This window comes from Peromyscus maniculatus, chromosome 1 (genome assembly GCF_049852395.1).
Source record: "Peromyscus maniculatus bairdii isolate BWxNUB_F1_BW_parent chromosome 1, HU_Pman_BW_mat_3.1, whole genome shotgun sequence".
Lineage (NCBI taxonomy): Eukaryota > Metazoa > Chordata > Mammalia > Rodentia > Cricetidae > Peromyscus > Peromyscus maniculatus.
The window spans coordinates 156,442,060-156,452,940 of record NC_134852.1 but is presented as its reverse complement, the minus strand read 5'-3'; the positions used below and the strand labels follow the sequence as shown (position 1 = coordinate 156,452,940).

Sequence of the window (10,881 nt, the reverse complement as noted above, 5' to 3'; positions counted from 1 at the left end):
TCATGGCAAGGACCTGGAATCCAGAACTGTCCTGTGGAGAAGGCTGAGCTTCTGACTGGGAACAAGAGACTAAGCATCCCTTGTCCTTGGACCCACTACCCCACCTCTGTGGCTGAGCAGGGTAGCTAATGTTCCGGCAGGGAGCGCAAAGGCCAAGCTGGCTCTTCTATGGACTGTGTTGGATTCAGCTCTTTCATACCCAGGTTGGGCTCCAAGAGGCTCAGCTCCTGAGAGGTCAAGTAGCCAACTGCCAGCACCCAAGAACAGCTCAGGACTTGGCTGGAGCCTCTGCTGAGCACTTGGACATCAGAGGGAGCCCAAAGCAGTGGCCTGAACACAGTGGCCCTCCAGGGCCTCCTGTCATACCACAAGTTTACAAAAGCAAGCCCCGGGCATCACAAAGGCTGCATTAGGAGACTGAGGGCAGGGCATACAGATCCACACAAGCCAGAAGGAGAGCGGTCAGTGCTTTTAATTCTGGTCAAGATTTCACACATGGAGGGCAGAGAGGGCCAGGCCCCCTCGACCCTGGCCACTCTTGCATATGTGATCGTCTAAAAAAATAACTATGAAAAGGCAGCTCTCTCCTGATGGTGGAGTCGATCTGACATCAATTACATGTGTCTATGCATGTGGCACAGCTCTGAAATTGCACCGAGAGGATCTGGAAGCACTTGGTTTGTCTGAGGCAAAACAGAAGGCCATGGAAGAGGCCGGCCTCCCAGGCCCTCCATCTCCGAGTCAGCGTACATGCCATTGATCAGGTAATGGAAGAGGCCGGCCTCCCGGGGCCCTACATCTCCGAGTCGGCATACATGCCATTGATCAGGTAGTCCACCTGCGTGTAGTCCTTCTTCTTGTAGCTCTCATAGGCCTGCAGGGCAAACATCACCAGGACTGCAATGAACAGGGTCACCCCAAGAGCGAGCACCGCCAGAAGTAACATTTTGTTCACCAAGGATGGGGTCAGGGGCTCAGTGGTGACCACGAGGTACTGGCCTTGGGTGCTGAGCTGACATGAGTCTGTGGTTGGCACCTTAGGGTCCCCGGAGCTCCTGGGTGTCGGCCCAGCAGTACCGGCTGTGGCTTTGGTCTCCACCCGCTCTGTTGTCAAGGGTGTGCCTGGCCCACCTGTCCCCTGGGTAGGTAATGCAGGGCTTGGCTGTGTGGTGGGGGATGTGGCTTCCACTTCAGGGGTCGGGCTGGTGGGAGGCACTGGCACTGTGCTGGCAGTCGGCTCCGTGGTTTGTGTCTGGGTGGTGGTCACCACTGTAGAGGACACTGAAGTCACAGGGCGGGTGGTGGTGGGCTCCAGGGTGGTATTTAAAGGACTAGGTGTTGATCTCCCTGTGCTAGGCACTGGCTGTCCTGTTGTCACCTGGATGGTGGTACCTTGTGTCGGGGCACCTGAGGTGGGTGTGGGGTTCGTGGTGGATGTGTTAGCAGGTGTGCTTTGGGTAGGACTCGGAGTCCTTGTGGGACCGCTTGTGTTTATGGTGCCTGCAGCAACAGTCATGGTATGTGGGGCCACTGTTGCCGCTGTGGCTGTTCTTGGTGATGTCCTGGCATTTGTACTTGGCACTTCCGCACGTGATGTGCTGAGAGAGGAGAGCCCAGCAGTGGTGATGGGCAGAGTCTGCCCCACAGACGAGGGGCCTGACGATGCAGGCGGCACCAGAGTCCTAGAGGTCACAATGTCCGTGGTGCCCTCTCTGGTTGTTGGAGCGCTCCCGTTAGTCCAGTGTGTTGTCACCTCCGCTGTCACATTGGTAGAGTTCAGGCTGGCTGCCCAGGTCCCTGTAGTCAATGTGACAGAAGCAGGCGGCACTGTGGCTGTTCTCTCAGTTGGTTTATCAGCCCTTGGATCTGTGTCCCTAGGCATCCTCTGCTTTACCGCCTTAGGCCACATCTTGGTTGTGACTAAGTGTCCTTAAAATCAGAAGGGGAAAAAGAGATAGAATACTTTGAACCACATGGAGGGATCATGGGACCTTAGCTAGCATGGCCGGTGTTGGCTGCCTGGCACTATACTCCCCAGAGTCCTGGGTGTTGACGGAAGTGACACATGACCCAGTATCTTCTCTTCTCCCCTCCACAGCTGCCAACAGCTGCCCACAGCCCATGACACCTTGAATTAAGGATTCCTTGGCCCATTCTGAGGCTCCAGCCTGTGGAGGCTTCAGAACTTTGTAAATGGATCTAATCCCTAAGCGTCAGGTCAGAAGGCTCACATTATGTGATTATGAAAATGATCATATGAGGAGCTGGAGAGATGGCTCAGTGGTTAAGAGCATTGACTGCTCTTCCAGAGGTCCTGAGTTCAATTCCCAGCAACCGCATGGTGGCTCACAACCATCTGTAATGAGATCTGGTGCCCTCTTCTGGCCCACCAGGACACATGCAGACAGAGCACTGTATACATAATAAATAAATAAATAAATCTTTTAAAAAAAAATGAATTACTTAAAAAAAAAGAAAAAGAAAATGATCATATGAAAACAAAGCAAACCTCAGCACCTGTACACCCCCCAAGATTTGTACAGAAAAGCAGCTGCAGACATTCAAATTCTAAGTAGCCTCGCCTTAAGGATAGGCTTGTCTGAAGGAATTCTTGGGGATACGCAGAGCCCAGCAGGGCAGGAGCACACTCAATACTGAGGTGCCAACAAACGAACTCTAGAAGACAGGGCAACTCTGCAGGTCTCTGCTGCTTGGTCACACTGGGGTCCCCACCTGTGCTCCCCTCTATCCCAGACCTGACTGACAGCCCAGCCCTGCAGCTGGAAAGGTAGGGTTTGGAGTTGCCTCTCTTCTGGGCTCAGGCTCCTGTGGGCCTTCCTGGTGGTCACACACTCACGTGGCTCCTCAGACACCATATGGCTTCTAGATAATTGCACGGAGGAAATCCAAACCAGCACCAGGGCTGTCCACATCTTGCTGGTGAGCTGGAAGCAGGGCTGGTGGTCTCTGAGCCTCTCAGGCGGCCAGCCCTTCAGGCTCTCAACAGTTGCCTTCTGCTTGGCCCAGGGATCTGGGGTGAAGAAGGCAAGTTGGTCAGAGGCCTTTGCTCAACAGCACACAGCCTTCCCAGAGGTCCAGGGCTTAGACCAGGAAGAACCAACTCAGCAGCCATGAGGGAAATGCCGACCTGCCTGTGTCTTGCTCCCATTGCCTAAAGCCTTTGCCCCAACTCCACTGGGTCTCAGCTTCTGACGAGTCCCACTTTCTTTCCCTCAGCAGCTGGAGTTAGGGCAGGAGAAAGCCAAGCCTCACCAACAGGGTGAAAACTCTTCCTCCCTGGTACTGGGTGAGTCTTATTTGTTTGTTCTGAGGGAAAGTGGGCGGTGAGAAGAGACAGTAGCGTCCTGAGAGAAAAGCTGAAACGGAGGTTTCGCACAGAGAATCCAGGCTCAGCTCTGGAGCACGAATCTTAGAAGGTCTTATTAATAAAATCAAACCTGAGGCCAGTTATTGGGGTGAACGCTGGAAGATCAGAGAAGCAGAACAAGCCACAGCCACCTCACCTTGCCAGTTCCTCAGCTGATCCTGTTTCCTCAGACTGGAAGCTTCTGTGTCCTCATCCAGAATGAATCTCAGCTGAACTGCTGTTCGAAAGCCTGAAGCTTAACCAGCCGAATGCTTCTAGTTTCTAGTCCTCACGCCTTATATATCTTTCCTTTCTACCACCACTCCCTGGGATTAAAGGCTGGCTTTCTGGGATTAAAGGCGTGTGTCACCATGCCTGGCTGTTTCCAATGTGACCTTGAACTCACAGAGATCCAGAGGGATTTCTGCCTCTGGAATGCTAGGATTAAAGGTGAGTGCCACTATTTTCTATCTTAAGTATCTAGTGGCTTTTCTGTTCTCTGACCCCAGATAAGTTTATTAGGGTGCACAATATTTTGGGGAACACAACACCACCACACAGCTCTGAGCTGAGGCAAGGCAGCTGGGCCATGGTGATGAAGGCATTTAAATGGTCCCTGGACTACTTTCATCTACTGATACCCTAAAGGTGCCAGCAGGTCCAGGGTGTTCCTGGGCCCCAGCCCTGGATGGGAAGTCTGCTGGTGAGTTCAAAGAGAAAAGATGTGACAGGCACTTCTAGTGGCTAGGGGGGGCCTCAGCTCCCTAAACATACTCCAGGTCTTAGTACCCCCTGCTGCCCACTCACTACACATCTGGGACAGGGGTGGGCCAACCTTTTCTATAAAGGCCAGGCAGCCAATATTTCAGACAGGGAATCGTGCAGGCCATATCTCGGCTACTTATTTAGTCCAGTGAAGAGACAACCATGGATGGCAGTGATTGTGCCCCACGAAAACTTGTCGACACAGCGCACAGGCTGTAGTTTGCCAACTGTGGCTCCAGAGCCTCCCTCCCCCTCAGGGTAGCTGATGCAGCTAAGCCAGGGAGGCGCTGACTCGGTGGCTTTCTGTTGACTCTACAGACCCACCACCCCAGGGCTTTTTCTAGGGTCCCTGTCTGGTCCCCACACAGGCAGCGCCTGGGACACTCACCAGAGGCAGCGGCTCAGTGCCGACTGGGAGGCCAGGCTGATGTCCTCCTTGGGCAGCTGTGGGCTTGGCATCCTGTACCTGCCATATTAAGTCTGGCTTTGCAGGTGAGGGCGGCTGGGCAGGGCACTCCCAGGCCATGGCATCCGCCGAGGCACATGTGGGACAGAGGCAGCTGCTCCTCTGCGGTGTCAGACACACCTACGGTTGAAAGAGAGCCCACACGCTTAGGGAGAACAGCGACAAACATCCAGTGAGGAGGCCCCGGAAGGAGCCGCACTCAGCAGCTCGGGGCTGGGAAAGGACATGCATCAGGGCTGTCAATGTCACAACTTCTGAGGACGCAATTCTGACACAGAACTTCTGCTTGTTTGTTTTGTTTTTCAGGACAGGGCTTCTCTGTGTAGCCCTGGCTGTCCTGGAACTCGCTCTGTAGACCAGGCTGGCCTTGAACTCAGAGATCCTCCTGCCTCTGCCTCCCGAGTGCTGGGATTAAAGGCGTGCGCCACCACTATCACCCAGCTGAAGAACTTTCTACAGGAGGAACTGGATAGAAGTCCAAAGATGGAAGTCTTGGTGGCACAGGCCTGTAATCCTAGTGGTTGGCAGGTGTAATCAGGAAGAGCAAGAGTTCATGGCCAGCCTTGGCTATGTGGTGGCTTCCAGGTTTCCTCATCTGGGAGATGGCTCACTACACAGGGCAGGCATGAGGACCTGGGTTCAGATCCCTAACACTCATGCAAAAGCTGCAGATGGCGGCATGCATGTAAGCCCAGGTTTGTGGGGAGCAGAGACAGATGGGTCCCAGGGCTGTGAGTGAGGCTGGCTGAGACAGCAAACCTGAGGTTCAGAGACCCTGCCTACATAAAACCAGTGGGAAGGCAACAAGGAAGACATCTCAGTGTCCACCTCTGGTCTCCACACACACACCTCGTGGGCGAGCACAACAGTATATGCATAACACACACACACACACACACACACACACACACACACACACACACACACGCCCCTACCCCACACATACCAAACCCCGCCCCCATAACAGAGATCTACAGATACTTTTACTTTTCCAGAATGGTTCTGTCAATACTGTGCCATTCATGGCTAAACTACTTCACGGTTGTTAGAACTGAAGACCTAAATGTGTATTTATGGACACAGCAGCAGCATTAAGTGAATGTCAACAATGGCCATCTTGAGAACTGGATTTGAAGTATCTTTTTTTTTTTTTTTTTTTAATTTTATAGCATGGATTCCTTTGGGACACATTCATGAAAGGCGCCATTGAAAAAAGCAGCTTATTTCATTCCACTGACAGGCAATGCGGAATAGAGCACTTGTTGACAAGTTCACATGGAGATTTTTTTGGGGGGGTTTAGAGATTTTGTTTGTTTGAAGACAAGGTTTCTCTATGTAATAGTCCTGGCTATCCTGGAACTCTCTTTGTTGACCAGGCTGGCCTCGAACTCACTGAGATCTGCCTGCCTCTGCCTTCCAAGTGCTGGGATTAAAGACATGAGCCACCACTGCCAGGCCCAGGAGATTTTTTAAAACATTTATTTTCTTGCTTATGTGCATGATTATGAGTGTGTGTGTGCAGATGCATACATGTCTGCAGGGGCTAAAAGAGGGCACTGGATCCCCTGGGGCTGGGGTTGCGGGCATTCATGAGCGCCTGACATGAATGCTTGGGACTGAACTCTGCAAGAGTAGCAGGGACTTGTAGCTATTGACTCATCTTTCAAGCTCCCTTACATGGAGGGTTGTTTTGTTTGTCTGTCTGGGTTTTTTTTTGTTTGTTTATTTGTTTTTTTGTTTGTTTTTTGTGGGGGAGCATTTCAAGACAGGGTTTCTCTGTGTAGCCATGGCTGTCCTGGAACTCACTCTGTAGACCAGGTCCATCTAGAACTCAGAGATTCACCTGCCTCTGCCTTCCCAGTGCTGGCATTAAAAAGTGTGTGCCACCACCTGGCAGGAAATTTTTTTTTTTAAATTAAAACAAAACAAGTAATTACATGTATGTGGCTGGGTGCACGTGTACTACAGAGCCATGTGTGGAGGTTCAAGGACAACCTGCAGGAAATCTATTCTCTCCTTCCACCACATGGGCTGCAGGGACCGAACTCAGATGGGCAAGCCTGGTGGCCAAGTACCTTTACCCCTTGAGCCATCTTGCTGGCCCTGATTTATCTGTTAGGAAACCCATTTTCTAGGAGGCAACTGGCACTTAGTGGAACCCAGGACACTGGGTTGCCATGGGAGGACACTGAGCAGGCAGGCTTCTCACTTAGGAGCTGTTGGAGCTGAGTTTTAAGGTTCCTTTTTTTTTTTAACCTCACGTATTCATGTACATCTGTGTGCGTATGTGCACGCGAGAGCAGGTGCCCCCAGAGGCCAGGGGCATAAGATTACCCTGGAGCTGATTTACAAGCAACTGTGGTCTAAACCTAAGTGCTAGAGCCTAAACTTAGGTCCTCGGTGAGGGAAGTCCAGGCTTTTGTGTTCTGAGCCGTGTTGTTGAGACAGGTCTCACACTGTAGCCTAGGCTGGCTCGGAACTCACTGTGTAGCTCAAGCTGGCCCCCAACTTAGAGCAATCCTCCCGCACAGTCTCCCAAATGCTGGGATCTAAGTATGAGCTGTTAGGTTTAGCTTTCACTGATGAGCATACACTGTACACTCAAAGCTTGTGCTGTGTGCCACTCCTAGTCACTCAGTCCTAGCCAGTGGGTGGGTCTAGAAGTCTCTCCCATAGAAACAGGAATGAGCCACTAAGAAGAGGCAAGAAGGCTCTTGTTGGTACTGTGACTTCATCTCCCTGGCATGGTCCTGCCTCCACTTTTTGAAAGAATAGTCTCAATGTCAAGGTCACATATAGAGCTAGGCATGGTGACACATGCCTATAATTCCAGCTCTGGGGAGGCAGAGGCAAGTTCGAGGCCACCCCCGCTACAGAGTGAGATCCTGGGTCAACAAAACAACATCAGGGAAGGGGAGCTACACTAACCTTTACAAACTGACCAATAAGAGAGCATCCATGTGATCAGAAATAAGTTTCAATAGAGCACTTTAGGGAGCCTTAAGCCAGAGTTTGTACCTCAGTATTCTCATGATCTGTATAAGGACCCAGGCATGGCTGTATACACCTGGAATCCCAGTATTTCAGAAACAAAGACAGGAGTACAGCCAAAAGTTCTAGGTCATCTGATCTATAATAACAATTTCCAAGCCAGGGATTCATAGTGAGAACTCATCTATTTCTGTTTGCTTTTTTGAGACTAGGTCTCACTGTGTAGGCCTGGTTGGCCCAGAACAAGGCCAACCTACGTGGACCAAGCTGGCTTTGAACTCACAAAGATCTGCCTGCCCTTTGCCTCCCAAGTGCTGAGATTAAAGGCGTGTGTCACTAGGAATAGTCTGAGACCTTGCTGGAAAGATGGCTCAGCAGTTAAGAGCAATGGGTGTTCTTCCACAAGACCAGGGTTAGATTCTCAGTATGGACCGGGTGGTTCACAACCATCTGTAACTGAATCCAATACGCTCTTCTGGCCACTATAGGAATTGCATGCACATAGTGCACAGACATGCATGGAGGCAAAACACCCATACATATACATATATATTTGTTTGTTTATTTGTTTGTTTTTGAGACAGGGTTTCTCTGTGTAACAGCTCTACTTGTCCTGGAAATAGCTCTGTAGATCAGTCTGGCCTTGAACTCACAGAGATCCGTATGCCTCTGCCTCCCGAGTACTGGGATTAAAGGCGTTCTCCATCACTGCCTGGCAAAAATATTTTTAAATATTTTCTAAAAGTGCTCTTAATCTTGAGCCACCTCTCCAGCCACCTACCATATATTATATATTATATTATACTATATTATATTACATATTTTGAGACAAGGTCTCTTGATGAACCCACTGGAACTTGTCAGGTGGACTAGACTGACCAACCAGATAGCCCCCAGGGTACCCATCTATATCTACCCAGTGCTGAGGGTATAGGCCTGCACCGTCTAATGACAGTCTGTTACCTCTAGTCCCAGAGGATCTGACAGCGTCTTCTGGCCCGAAAGGCTAATACATGAATGTGGTGCACAGACATGCATGCAGATGAAACACCCATACACATAAATAAAGGAAAAAGTAATAATAAAAAAGCCTAAGTTTTAAGTCAGAGACTAGGCTAGACAGACAGACAGTGCTGAGAGTTCCTCCTCTGTGGAATCAGCTCGCAAGGCATAAGCAGCAGGCACCTTTTGCCAGCTCACACAAGAAGGCCAGTATCTAATGTTCCAAATTCCCATTTGCCACATGGGCACATGCTTTAGACCACAGGGCAATGTCTATATACACAAGACTTTAAGTCTGTATTTCCTGGACTGCTCCTACCAGAGTTCAGCCAGGTGACGTGTCTGCTGAGTCCCCAAGTGTCAACTTCATTCCTTTCCTAGACTGTGCCCTTAAGATGCCTCCCAATTCCTCTAGTGTTGGATATCTTGCATTCTTTTTTTTTTTTTTTTTTTTTTTTTGGTTTTTCGAGACAGGGTTTCTCTGTGTAGCTTTGCGCCTTTCCTGGAGCTCACTTGGTAGCCCAGGCTGGCCTCGAACTCACAGAGATCCGCCTGGCTCTGCCTCCCGAGTGCTGGGACTAAAGGCGTGCGCCACCACCGCCCGGCCAGATATCTTGCATTCTTAATCTTGCCTTACCTTTTAATTCCTTTGTGATCTGAGATGAATGGATCGTTATTACAAATCACATAAAACTAGACCTCGATTTGGTGAACTTTTTTTTCTAACCCACACAGATTCAATACAAGAAGTCCAGGCTTGGCAATGACCATTAGTAATCCTTATCAGCAGCCCCATATCTACTGCAAGCTGGGGGAGTTACACATACACAGCAACAGAAATCGAGAAAGCGAGTACAAGACAAACTACAGCCACCTAATCCTGACACATCACCTGGTTGGACATTGCTCTGTGATCTAAAGGATGTGTTCATGTGACAGACATGAGCCCGTGATCCTGGAACGTTAGATATTATCTTAATTACTTAATTACACTGCTTAGCTCAAGGTTTCTGGGAGTTCAGGTCTCACCACTAAAATGCCAAAGGTCTCTTGTTTTTACATTCTGTTTGTTTGTTTCGAAGCAGAGTTTCTCTGTGTAACAGTTCTGGCTGTCCTGGATCTCACTTTGTAGACCAGGCTGGCCTCGAACTCACTGATATCCACCTGCCTTTGCCTCCCAAGTGCTGGGATTAAAGTTGTGCTCCACCACCGCCCAGCTTGCCAAAGGTCTCTCGTTTTAAAGCTTGTCATGCCAGCTTTTCGCTGTCCATTAGTCAGGTCTAACTTACAAATGGAAAACTTGTATTTTAAACATTTTGCTGGCTGATTTCATTGACAATTTAGAGCTGCTTCCTAGGGGTGGAGGCGTAAGTAATTCAAGTTCTTCTAGTCGGATTCCTAAGCACCAGCCAGACCGTTAAGCGCACAAGCTAGCGGACACAGGGAAGGCAGGCGCAAATGAGCAGGGAGGGAAACAGGATGATTTTTCCTCATTCGCAGGCAGAAAGGATTTGGGGGGCAGGCCTGAGTCACCCAAAGGGTCAACTATTTCTGAGACCACCACTTTCTAGGGTACCGCCTGACTGATGCAGGACTCGCCTACTCTCAAGTGTCCATAGTGTTCGCAAACTGCCCAGCTCTGGGTTCTCGCAGATCGGCGATCGCCGTCATCCCACCTCCTCCTCCTGCGCATCCATGCTCCTCCAAGGGCTCGGCCCGTTCCTCCCTTCTCCTCCTCGCTTCCATTCCTCACCGCCTAGCACACCACGTCCCCATTCATCCCTCCTCCGCCCCGCACCTCGCTGTCCATCCCCAACCGGTTTAGGAGGCCTTCACGACAGTCCCCTGGATGGCAGCGCGGGTCGCTTACCCGGGCGCGGCAGGCCTGTGGCCCTCGCACCGCAGCGCAGCCACTTCAGCGACTCAGCCCCGCGCGGGGACGTGGACCGCAGCGACACTCAGTCCGCTCAGCTCGCGGGTGAGAGCGCTGGGCCCCACCCGGACCGCCCCGGAAAGACGTCACGAAGGCGGGACCAATCGGCCGTCGCTGTGCACGCGCGGCCGCGGGCGATGGGCGTGGTTTGAATAGGCCACGCCTGCTTCGGGAGCTGGCCTCTATCCTGGTCCTGCCCCAGCCGGAAAGAGCTATTTGGAGCCGGTCTAGCGGAAGTGAACGGTCCTGGGAATTCTAGGCTGTGTCTGTGCAGAAGCTTGGGAGAGGGGCCCGGGCCAGGCGACCGCAGATGTACTCGTCTGGGTGGGCGGCTCTCGAAGGCTTCGTGAGGGACTT

The 10,881-nt window shown here is 51.2% G+C and overlaps 1 protein-coding gene across 3 annotated transcripts; it reads right to left on the bottom strand.

The window, feature by feature from the left end:
- Positions 1–454: 454 nt before the first annotated feature.
- On the bottom strand, positions 455–10,620 carry C1H11orf24 (chromosome 1 C11orf24 homolog). 3 transcript variants are annotated; one of them, XM_042258392.2, is made up of 4 exons: positions 10,462–10,620; positions 4,521–4,718; positions 2,858–3,031; positions 455–1,929 (listed from the first exon to the last, which is right to left on the bottom strand). In XM_042258392.2, the coding sequence occupies exons 3-4, from the start codon at positions 2,931–2,933 to the stop codon at positions 794–796; spliced, it is 1,212 nt and encodes a 403-aa protein (XP_042114326.1). In that variant the 5' UTR covers positions 2,934–3,031; positions 4,521–4,718; positions 10,462–10,620; the 3' UTR covers positions 455–793. The 3 variants fall into 3 exon arrangements, with proteins under 3 accessions (XP_042114326.1, XP_076412436.1, XP_042114334.1); XM_076556321.1 differs by having other exon boundaries at positions 10,390–10,573; XM_042258400.2 differs by lacking the exons at positions 4,521–4,718; positions 10,462–10,620 and having other exon boundaries at positions 2,757–2,889.
- Between the last annotated feature and the right edge of the window lie 261 nt (positions 10,621–10,881).